The sequence below is a fragment of the Aquarana catesbeiana genome, linkage group LG13, assembly GCF_042186555.1.
Source record: "Aquarana catesbeiana isolate 2022-GZ linkage group LG13, ASM4218655v1, whole genome shotgun sequence".
NCBI lineage: Eukaryota > Metazoa > Chordata > Amphibia > Anura > Ranidae > Aquarana > Aquarana catesbeiana.
The window spans coordinates 159906887-159919757 of record NC_133336.1 but is presented as its reverse complement, the minus strand read 5'-3'; the positions used below and the strand labels follow the sequence as shown (position 1 = coordinate 159919757).

The 12871-nt window shown below is 40.6% G+C and overlaps 1 protein-coding gene across 1 annotated transcript in view; it reads left to right on the top strand.

Moving 5' to 3' along the window:
- PALS1 (protein associated with LIN7 1, MAGUK p55 family member) overlaps positions 1–12871 on the top strand; it is a 282364-nt gene that overhangs the window by 116065 nt on the left and 153428 nt on the right. The window contains exon 8 of the mRNA XM_073608605.1: positions 4244–4427. Coding sequence (XP_073464706.1) covers positions 4244–4427 — 184 coding nt within the window. The remainder of the gene's footprint in view (positions 1–4243; positions 4428–12871) is intronic.

Sequence of the window (12871 nt, the reverse complement as noted above, 5' to 3'; positions counted from 1 at the left end):
GTTGGTTTTTTTTTTTTTTTTTTTACACAAATTGAGCTTTCTTTTTGTGGTGTTTAATCACCACTGGGTTTTTTATTTTTTACGCTATAAATAAAAAAAATGCATTTTCTTCATTTGTTATAAAATTTTGCTATTGGTAATTTTTCTTCATAAATTTTGGCCAAAAGTTATACTGCTACATATCTTTGGTAAAAATATCCAAAATCAGTGTATATTATTTGGTCTTTGTGAAAGTTATAGAGTCTACAAGCTATGGTGCCAGTCATTGAAATTTGATCACACCTGATGTACTGATGGCCTATCTAATTTCTTGAGACACTAACAAGCCAGGAAAGTACAAATACCCCCCAAATTAGCCCTTTTTGGAAAGTAGACATTCCAAGGTATTTAGTAAGAGGCATGGTGAGTTTTTTGAAGAGTTGTAATTTTTTCCCACAATTCTTTTCAAAATGAAGTTTTTTTTTTTTTTTTTTCACAAAATTGTCATATTAACAGGTTATTTCTCATACACAGCATATGCATACTTGCAACTACACCCCAAAACACATTCTTCTACTCCTCACAAGTATGGTGATAGCACATGTGTGAGACTTTTACACAGCCTGGCCACATTCAGAGGCCCAACATACAGGAGCACCATCGGGTGTTCTAGGGACATAAATTACACATTTAATTTCGTGACTATCTCTTACACTTTTGAAGGCCCTGGAGCACCAGGACAATGGAAACGCCCAAAAAAGACCCCATTTTAGAAAGTAAACACCCCAATGTATAAGCTATGAGACATGATGAGTCTTTTGAACATGTAATTTTTTTTCCACAAGTTTTTGGAAAATGTGGAAAGAAAATGAAAAGCTTTTTTTTTTTTTTTGCTTTTTTTTTTTTTTAACACAAAGTTGTCCAAGATATTTTGAATACATATTAGGTACATAGCAAAAATTACACCCCAAAATATATTCTGCTACTCTTCCTGAGTATGGTGATACTGTATGTGTGAGACTTTTCCTCAGCCTGGCCACATACAGAGGTCCAACATGCAGGGAGCACCGTCAGGTGTTTTAGGGGCATAGATTTCAAATCTAATTTTGACTACCTATTACATTTTCGTGAGGCACAGATGGGCACTGTAGGGGCATGGGTGTGGCACGGACGATCACTGATGTGGCACGGATGGATGAGCTTTGATGTGGCACGGATGGATGAGCACTGATGTGGCACAGATGGATGAGCACTGATGTGGCACGGATGGATGAGCACTGATGTGGCACGGATGGATGAGCACTGATGTGGCACGGATGGATGAGCACTGATGTGGCACGGATGGATGAGCACTGATGTGGCACGAATGGATGAGCACTGATGTGGAACGGATGGATGAGCACTGATGTGGAACGGATGGATGAGCACTGACGTGGCTTGGATGTGGCACGGATGGGCAGGGATGAGGCACGGATGAGACCTGTATGGGCACAGATCAGCACTGTGAGCACTTCAGATCCAGCCCACAAGCTCTGCTGCATCAGCTCCCTTCTCTCCTCACACACCTGTACCGATCGGTGCAAGGAGAGGGGAGGAGCTGACCCGGCAAGCTTTGGTTTGTTGACAAGTTATCACTCTGTCATTGAACGGAGCGATCACTTGGTAAAGGGCCCCTGTCATTGGTCCTTTATCCCATTCCGTGATGCGCTGGGTTCCTGAAGACACGACGGTCACGGACATTCCCAGGTGTGCGCACCAGAGGGACCTCGGGAGTGTGATTTTAGGAGGACGTCATTGTACGCCCCCCCAAAATTATGCTGTCATTTGGCTTTGGCCCAGTCAGCAAGTGGTTAAATTAATGAAAATAGAGGTTCCATTTTGTTATTGACAGAGTGGTCTGGATCTATTTTTTGTTTGTTTTGTATGAAATTGTACTTAACTTTTAAAGTTTCCCTTATACTAAGGGTAACATGTGCAAATGTTACATGTTGCTATGGGGTCTATCTGCAGAAATGCACCAAGGTTTATAATATGTTTGTGTATATACTCCATTTATTTCTAGTTTTACTTGAATTGTTCATAAATTAGCTAAAACTCAAGTTATTATTTAGCATCTCTTATGAAAGGTTGCATTCTATTTGTCCTTAAAATAGTGTGCTAACCATCTTAACTTGTAAGGCCTGTTAATTAATCTGACTTTTCTGTTTATTAAATTACCCTACTGTTCTTTATTTGTAAGTTTACCCTTTTCTAAGAGACTTTTACTATTCACAGTCTGGTGATATTAAAAACAATTATGAAAAAACCTATTTACATGTAAAATAAATATATATGTAATATTGTCTGCTTTCATTTTTTTTAATAGCCATTTAATATCAGCATGTACAAAAATAGAATGGTATACAAGCAATTGTTAAAACAGGTTTGCGTTCTAGCATATGCAATAGGTAAATAAACTGGAGTCTTACAACATATATACAGTTTTTTTTTTTTTTCCTATTGTACGTCAACTATAATAACTTCTACCTCTTCTGAGTAGTTGACTTGCAGATTGTGAAAAACCCTAGTTCTTTTTTTGTGTCTAACTTATTTCTTACTTCAGTTATTTCTTATGTGTTTAAGGATTGAAAGGTTTATTGTATGGAACGTTCTAAGGGTGTGTTGTGTAAAGAGCAGGGGTGGGATGGGTAGGGGAAGGTAGGTGTCCATTTTGTTATTGGCAATGCAGTCTTGGTCTTTGTAAGCGGTTGGAATGAAGTGGAATGAACAAAAATAAAATGGGGGGTAAGGGTAGTAATGGGAAGGGAAGAGGGAGGGGTTAGAATGAGAAAAAAATGGGAGTGTTGGGTAAGGCATGCATTCTACAGGTTCTAGTAAATGCCGCCTTCATTTTAGTAATTTAATAAATGCCTGAGCCATTTTAGGTAAAGTTAATTACCAGGAACATACCCAAACCCATGGCTCAGCTCTACACTTGATCCTTTCAACCCACACAGACGAACCAGGTGCTGGCTACCATAGCCCATCTCCACTCTCCGTCAAAAGAAAAGAAAATATAAGCCACGCACCAAAACTTGGCTCTTCTTAATATGTCAAAAGATGAAAACTTCACACATTGTCTCCTCCTGAAACCACCTTCCTTGATATATGTTTCACCACTGCTGGCTTGCTTGGAAGGACAGGGGAAGTCTGCAGCGATCTGCAAGTAATCACAGGCTGTACGGAGAACAATGAATAGCTGTGGCCGCCAGCAACCTGATATAGTGAACAGGCTGGCGGCTGTAGCTGTTCTCATCTGCAGCTGTAAAAAAAAAAAAAAAAAAAAAGATTTCTGCCACTACCTTAATGGCCAATATGAATGTAATAGCCTTACTGGCAACTATTAGACAAAAAAACCCATATTAGGAAATTATCTCTTTCCAAGATAAAATCTTTATCTTCTGTTTTTGATAAGTTTTTGAATCTTCCTTATATACTGTAACTATATATAACAGCTGTATAAAGCTGCTTGAATTTTTGCCACATTTTATGCTATAGATTAATAGAAATTGATGAGAACCATAGGCATGTGCCAGGTGTGCCTGGGCACACCCTAATCACCCCGTGTGGTGCATATTTCCAATGTTTAGACCCGTGATATTTCACCAAATAAAAAAAAAGAAAATTCCTTTTTTTTTTTTTTTCCTTTCTAAAAAATTTTTAAAAAATAATTTAAATAATATTGCAATTGCCCTACTCACACCAATCTCTGTCCTTATGACAACATCCACTGCTCTACTGACACTGTCCGTGTGTATGTATGTATGTATGTATGTATGTATGTATGTATATATATATAAAATATATATATATATATATATATATATATATACACATACATACATACATACATGCGCGCATATGTGTTTGAGCTTTGGGGTGCACACACCTATGATGCAATAGGCTGCACACACCTATGATGAGAACTACAACATTAGAGCAATCGTATCTGCAGTCTGTTCTCTTTAATGCACCACAAATCATCAAGTTTTTGCTGAGGATTTGCATTTAGACTTTTCAGCTTACTATAATTGTGTACGAGTGCTTCCTTTTGTAGAGCTTATGTGTACAAGATCTGCATCGGTAAATTTCATGATTTTCCCCTTTTGTAGAAACTAAATTGCAACTAAGATTTATCAATTAATTACAGTGTTACATTCTACCCTTTCTTTACACTTTCTTACATTATGCATATATAATAAAACTTTATTTTTTTTTCCCCAAGATACATGTGAAAGCACATTTTGACTATGACCCTACTGATGACCCATATGTGCCATGCCGAGAACTCGGTCTATCATTCCAGAAAGGAGATATTCTTCATATCATCAGCCAGGATGACCCCAATTGGTGGCAGGCTTACAGGGATGGAGATGAAGATAATCAGCCTCTTGCAGGGCTTGTACCAGGTAATGGTGTGTTTTTTTTTTTTTTTTGTTGTTTTTTTTAATATATATAAATTGCCAATTGGCGATGGCTTCATAAACTATATACCTTAACTCCTACTTGTTTTATTATCTATAAATAATACATTAATGTAAAAAAAAAAAAATACACTCCATAAAAAATATATTTCTTTTTTACATATTTGGACAAATTTTAATTTAAGCAGTGTGTGGAGAAAGATGTTAGACACCGACATACTGTATTTTTGGGTTTATCACATGGTAAAATTACCCTCCAAAATTTATCACTACTTCCAATCCTCGAAATTAGCATCAGTAGTTTTTAGAATAGTTGACAAGAATTAGAACCTTGGATATCTAGGAGGGTCTGGTGTTCTTTTCTATTTACATGTGAGGTGTCATCATGCGTAGATCAAAAAAGAGCTATCTGAGGCTCCTAGAAAGAGGGTTAGGAGTCTTACAGGAGATTTAACAAAACTATTTGAAAGTAATCCACAGTAAGGAACATAATCTACAAGTGACATGGATTTCAAAGGAATGAATATTTATCCAGGACTGGGCAGCCATCAAATACAGCCTAAGAGCTAACCATTTCTGTACTATTAATGTTTGGCACCAGCCTGTAAACAAACTATAGCAGCCAGGAGATTACATTTTTTTCTCCCAGCTGTTGGGTTTAGTAGAAATGATCTAGGCTGCCTTACAGCCACTCGATCAGAACCATACCAACCCCTTCCCTTTGCGCACCATGTGTCTTAGGTTTACTTGTCCTTCCGGAGTGCCCAGAACAAAGGATGGAGCAGGACAGAGGCAAATTAATGAACATTTGTTTGCTAATACACTCTGTGAAAATGAACCTGGAAGGAAGTGCTCAACTGCCCCCCCTTTTGGGATCAGAGCTGAATATTCCCTGGATGCTCTGCCCCAGAGTAGCAGCTAATTGAGCACAGTCTTTGCTTGATTTGCTTCAACAGAGGGTGTAGGGATAACACAGCCCTCTAAACATACCCCTACATACAGATTTTATTGTTCAGTATTGCAATGATCATGTGACACAACGAATTGCAACTGACACCATTTTATTTTATAGGGTCTCTGTTTTTAGAAAATATATTTTGGGGGTCTGAAGAAATCTTAAGGCCTAAAATATTCATTTGAAAATGTGTGGGAAAAAATGTTTTTGACAGCGAAGAAGGTAATGTTAAATGTAAGATGTAAACAAACGGGACAGCGTTGCAAACCCTGAAAACCTGATCCTGTGAGGTAGAGCTTCACATCAGTGCCCTGCACATAGCCTCTGCAAGCCTCTCCAATACCATAATCAAAAGAGCCCCCACACACTTTACTCATAACCCGTACGTAGTAAGTAAGGCCGTGGGGGCTAAAACGCATCAACGTTTCTGTGCTGGATTCTATCCCCCTCTTGTACCGTTTGTTTTGCTGCACTACATCGAGGTGCCAACTCCTTTGATGATAGTAAATATTTAAAGTCTTTTAACCACTTCAGCCCCGGAAGGTTTTACCCCCTTCCTGACCAGAGCACTTTTTACAATTCGGCACTGCGTCGCTTTAACTGCTAATTGCGCGGTCATGCAATGCTGTACCCAAACGAAATTTGCGTCCTTTTCTTCCAACAAATAGAGCTTTCTTTTGATGGTATTTGATCACCTCTGCCGTTTTTATTTTTTGCGCTATACACGGAAAAAGACTGAAAATTTTGAAAAAAAATGATATTTTCTACTTTTTGTTCTAAAAAAAATCCAATAAACTCAATTTTAGTCATACATTTAGGCCAAAATGTATTCGGCCACATGTCTTTGGTAGAAAAAATGTCAATAAGTGTATATTTATTGGTTTGCGCAAAAGTTATAGCGCCTACAAACTAGGGTACATTTTCTGGAATTTACACAGCCTTTAATTTATGACTGCCTATGTCATTTCTTGAGGTGCTAAAATGGCAGGGCAGTACAAAACCCCCACAAATGACCCCATTTTGGAAAGTAGACACCCCAAGGAATTTGCTGAGAGGCATGTTGAGCCCATTGAATATTCATTTTTTTTGTCCCAAGTGATTGAATAATGACAAAAAAAAAAAAAAATTACAAAAAGTTGTCACTAAATGATATATTGCTCACACAGGCCATGGGCATATTTGGAATTGCACCCCAAAATACATTTAGCTGCTTCTCCTGAGTATGGGGATACCACATGTGTGGGACTTTTTGGGAGCCTAGCCGCGTACGGGGCCCCGAAAACCAATCACTGCCTTCAGGATTTCTAAGGGCGTACATTTTTGATTTTACTCCTCACTACCTATCACAGTTTTGAAGGCCATAAAATGCCCAGATGGCATAAAACCCCCCCAAATGACCCCATTTTGGAAAGTAGACACCCCAAGCTATTTGCTTTGAGGCATGTTGAGTCCATGGAATATTTTATATTTTGACACAAGTTGCGGGAAAGTGACACATTTTTTTTTTTTTTTTTGCACAAAGTTGTCACTAAATGATATATTGCTCACACAGGCCATGGGCATATGTGGAATTGCACCCCAAAATACATTTAGCTGCTTCTCCTGAGTACGGGGATACCACATGTGTGGGACTTTTTGGGAGCCTAGCCGTGTACGGGGCCCCGAAAACCAATCACTGCCTTCAGGATTTCTAAGGGCGTACATTTTTGATTTTACTCCTCACTACCTATCACAGTTTCGGAGGCCATGGAATGCCCAGGTGGCACAAACCCCCCCCAAATGACCCCATTTTGGAAAGTAGACACCCCAAGCTATTTGCTGAGAGGCATGGTGAGTATTTTGCAGCTCTCATTTGTTTTTGAAAAATAAAGAAAGACGAGAAAAAAAAATTTTTTTTTTTCTTTTTTCAATTTTCAGAACTTTGTGACAAAAAGTGAGGTCTGCAAAATACTCACTATACCTCTCATCAAATAGCTTGGGGTGTCTACTTTCCAAAATGGGGTCATTTGGGGTTTTTTTTTTGCCACCTGGGCATTCCATGGCCTCCGAGACTGTGATAGGCAGTGAAGAGTGAAATCAAAAATTTACGGCCTTAGAAAGCCTGAAGGCGGTGCTTGGTTTTCGGGGTCCTGTACGCGGCTAGGCTCCCAAAAAGTCTCACACATGTGGTATCCCCGTACTCAGGAGAAGCAACAGAATGTATTTTGGGGTGTAATTTCACATATTCCCATGGCATGTTTGAGCAATATATCATTTAGTGACAACTTTGCGCAAAAAAAAAAAAAAAAATTGTCTCTTTCCCGCAACTTGTGTCACAATATAAAATATTCCATGGACTCGACATGCCTCTCAGCAAATAGCTTGGGGTGTCTACTTTCCAAAATGGTGTCATTTGGGGGGGTTTTGAACTGTCCTGGCATTTTATGCACAACATCTAGAAGCTTATGTCACACATCACCCACTCTTCTAACCACTTGAAGACAAAGCCCTTTCTGACACTTTTTGATTACATAAAAAAATAATTTTTTTTTGCAAGAAAATTACTTTGAACCCCCAAACATTATATATTTTTTTAAAGCAAATGCCCTACAGATTAAAATGGTGGGTGTTTCATTTTTTTTTTTCACACAGTATTTGCGCAGCGATTTTTCAAACGCATTTTTTGGGGAAAAAACACACTTTTTTAAATTTTAATGCACTAAAACACACTATATTGCCCAAATGTTTGATGAAATAAAAAACATGATCTTAGGCCGAGTACATGGATACCAAACATGACATGCTTTAAAATTGCGCACAAACGTGCAGTGGCGACAAACTAAATACATTTTTAAAAGCCTTTAAAAGCCTTTACAGGTTACCACTTTAGATTTACAGAGGAGGTCTACTGCTAAAATTACTGCCCTCGATCTGACGTTCGCGGTGATACCTCACATGCATGGTGCAATTGCTGTTTACATTTGACGCCAGACCGACGCTTGCGTTTGCCTTAGCGCGAGAGCAGGGGGGACAGGGGTGCTTTTTTTTTTTTTTTTTCTTTATTATTATTATTTTTTTATCTTATTTTTAAACTGTTCCTTTCATTTTTTTTTTTTAAATCATTTTTATTGTTATCTCAGGGAATGTAAATATCCCCTATCATAGCAATAGGTAGTGACAGGTACTCTTTTTTGCAAAAATTGGGGTCTATTAGACCCTAGATTTCTCCTCTGCCCTCAAAGCATCTGACCACACCAAGATCGGTGTGATAAAATGCTTTCCCAATTTCCCAATGGCGCTGTTTACATCCAGCGAAATCTAAGTCATAAAATGCTCGTAGCTTCCGGTTTCTTAGGCCATAGAGATGTTTGGAGCCACTCTGGTCTCTGATCAGCTCTATGGTCAGCTGGCTGAATCACCGGCTGCATTCTCAGGTTCCCTGTTGAGACAGAAGAGCCAGAGAAAAACACGGAAGACGTTGGGGGGGGGGGGCATTCCCTCCTACTGCTTGTAAAAGCAGTGTAGAGGCTAATTGGCTGCTAGGATTGCTTTTACATGAAAGCCGATCGCTGGCTGAAAAGAATGATACCAAGATGATACCTAAACCTGCAGGCATCATTCTGGTATAACCACTCAAAGTCGTGAATGGCGTACCTGAAGACAAAAAAATGGTTAACAATAAAGCACAGTAAACGGTAAGGTATAAAAAATTGCATATCTGAAAAGCAAGCATGATAAAACATAACAATAAAACATTGCAGAATAGAATACAGTAAAAAAGAGCAGAACAATAGAGAGAGAATAGAGAGAGAGAGAACAATAAAACGACAACTATTTTTTTTTTTATTTTATATTTTTGTGTTTTTTTTTTTTTTTTTTACACTTTTTTTTGTAACTAACTTTTATAACTGTAACCGGTTCCAGGTTCGGGTCTCTCAAAATGCGATGGCATCTTGGGAGACCCTGTGAAAGTGTGCCTAGTCTGTGCAATGCTGTACCCTACGCTAATACTCAACTAGTGAATGGTAGCATTCAAAACATTCACCAATGCAAAGACCAGGATTGTCAGGACAGGAGGGACAATAATAGAGGGTGTCACGCCTATATTCGCGCTTGCTGCAGACACGACATCTTTTTTGGGGGTTCGTTGGGTAGGGGTACTCGGGAGGACATAAAGAAAATGCCTCTCATGCAGCCGACTGCATTTGGTTGGGGATGTGAATGGGGGAAGTACGGGCGCTGCAGAAGCGGTGGGTTCCCAATTAGGATTGGCGAATGCAGCAGGAAGGGCATTATGGGCACGACGGGCCTGTGTTTGTCTTTTTGGTGGCAGCGGGACACTACTTGTGCTTGCCACCTCACCAGCTTGAACTGCACTTATGGGACTCGCCACGTCACCAAGTGTTACTGCAGTGCGGGTTTGACTACGACCGGGGTGTACTAGGCCGCTGGTGCTTGCCAGTTCACCAAAACGCTACCAAAAAAACTGTTAGCGATCGCAGGGATCAGGCCTGACTCTGCGAACGCTGCAGTTATGCGTTTAGTGTTTTGTAAGTGTCAGTGATCGATCGATACTGCACTTGGGTGGGCTGGGCTGGGCCGGGCGGAGGGGCAAAACGCAGGTGCTAGCAGGTATCTGGGCTGATCCCGCTAACACTGCGTTTGTGGGAACCCTAAACTGCTGGGGACGCTAGTATAGATCTGATCAGATCAGATATTGATCCGATCAGATACTATACCACTAAGGGAGGTGTACGGTGCGTGCGTGGGTGTTAGCGGTACTGGCGCTAATCTGACGCTGCCTGGGGCGACGCATATCACCGCCGGGCGATCAGGGGGCTAAACCTTTATTAGGTAATAAACGGCGGGTGCCCTGACACTATAAAAAATAAACGAACTAACCAGCGTCACCCATAACGGTTATACGGTGATCAGTGGTGAAAGGGTTAACTAGGGGGCAATCAAGGGGTTAAAACATTTATTAGGTAGTATATGGGGGCCCCTGTCGCTATAAAACGCTGACGGCGAACCTAAATATTTACCTCCCTAACTAGCGTCACCAGCGACACTAATACAGCGATCAGAAAAATGATCGCTTAATGACACTGGTGACAGCAGGTGATCAAGGGGTTAAAACTTTATTAGGGGGGGTTAGGGGGGTATCCTAGACCTAAAGGGGGGTAATACTCATTGCCCTAACACTGTAACTGTCACAAACTGACACCATGCAGTAATCAGAAAAAAAAAAAAAAAAATACTGCTTGCTGTCAGTTTGTGACAGGGGGGGGTGATTGGGGGGGGATCGGGGGTGTAAAGTATGCCTGGCATGTTCTACTGTGTGTATGTGTGTGTGTGTGTGTGTGTGTGTGTGTGTGTGTGTGTGTGTGTGTTGTGCACTCACATGTCTTCTCTCCTCGGCGCTGGGACGGAAACTGCCAAGCCGAGGAGAGATGACATCACATCCTCTGCCTGTGTGAAACTACACACAGGCAGGGGAGGATTCCGATTGGCTGGGAGCGATCGCGAGGGGGGGGCCACGATCGGATGGTCTCCCCCTCGCCTCCCGACGCTCCCAGTCAAATGCCGACCGCCGCTGGCACCGGGGGGGTCCGATCGGACCCCCCGCCCGCGGGAGGCAGATCACGTACAGGTACGTGATTCTGCCTGCCCATGCCATTCTGCCGCCGTATATGTGCGTTAGGCGGTCGGCAAGTGGTTAAGAACCTCAACATTTTAGCATTGCTTTGCTGATTCAGGGCCTGGGCGGCCTACAGTCTTTGAGGTAACTATAAATTGTGTATCATATCAAAAAATGCTTGATCAGGCTATGATGGCATTTATCCAAAAGTTAAAACTGAGCCAGAAATAGATTTTCAAATTACAATATTGGGGTGAAGCACACTAACAAAACACAAAGGATTTGAAATGGGCAGTCTATGCAATGAAACCTACAAATACTGTAAATTATAGAGTCAAGATAATTCCACGCTGGGGTTAAGGTAAACGTTTGGGGAAAAAAAATGAATATTAGGATAAAGCAGCCTACAAACAATTTGTAATACCGAATAAACAACCAAAATAGATTAAAAAAATGTGGCACTAAATGAATTAAAATACAATAAATTAAATAACCATTCATCCATTTTGTATAATAAAAAGAGTCCCATTTCATATCAAAAACAAAAAAGTGAAAGAAAAAAGAAAAACAAGTTCATTAAAGTAATCTTCAATGATGTGAAGATCACCATCCAGTGCAAATAAATGTGAACTTGAATGATTGTGAAATTTGGTGCTGACATAAGATTAAAGTGTAGCCTCTAGAACTATATAATGTAGACCATGCTTATTAAACAATGGTCAACAAAGCTTGTTTAATCAAAGCCATATATAAGGTTTCTCTGGTGCCTGCCAGCGTGTCATCACTCCATGCCAAGCAAAACATTTTAGACTGTAAGGCCCCTTTTGTAACAAATCAGACACTCTAGTCTCTACTATGGAGTGGCAGGTGTCAGCGGACACATGTCAGACAGAGAGTTTTTTTTTTTTTTTTTTTGCAAGAGACGCACTTAGTGGCAGGGTCAACCCCTCGTATGCCTCTCTTTCCATATAATCAATGGTTTCATGCACCTTCACCCATTCCTAGGGCTAGAGGCGTTATAATAGCTATACACAAACAATGTCCCCTAGTAGATCCTGAGGGCCGCTTTCTTTTTGTTAAAGGAAAGATCCAGGGCCAGTGTTATACCCTAGCTATTATATATGCTCCCAATAGCCATACCGTTAAATTTCTAAAACTTTATATATCCTGGGGAAGTTTCGGGAAGGTCTATTGGTTATGGGAGGGGATTTTAACATTGGACCCTAGTCTAGACACCTTTGTGTCTCATTAGGGAAAATTGTTATCCATACTTCCCGTAATTTTCCTTTCCTGGATCCTCCCCATGTCAGCCTTCTATGGGTCAGCTCTGACACCTCCAGGACCACCTCTTTTCTAGCCCATAAAAGGGCGGCTGTCTGCCCACACCAGTGTTCAAAAAAACCCTGCCTCGCGACGGATAAATTGGGTGTGCTTTGATCTCTGAAGGAGCAGGAAGGCCCAGCTTTTTGTATGCAATATGCACAGTCTTGACAAACCAGGAAGACACAATTCTGGATGTTGCTGGCATATACCCTTTTTAGGCCCCATTCTATGGCTGCCCCTAAAAATCAGATTACCAACGGATGTAGAGCATATCTTCTACACGACATAGCTGACAAGGCAGGGATTTGACCCTTCAGGGAATTATAAGCTAACCCTTGGAGACTACTCTGCAGAAACTCCAAAATGTTAGATACTGAAGGAGATCCAAGGTCCCAACCCCTTTCCGTAGTATTCCAGATCCGGTGATAGGTTACATTCGTTCTGAGGATCCTGTAATAATATCATTAACTTTATCCTCCTGCGGTTCGGGTGTCAGGCCCCACTCTGCAGAAGGAGATTTTGACAAGGAGGCAG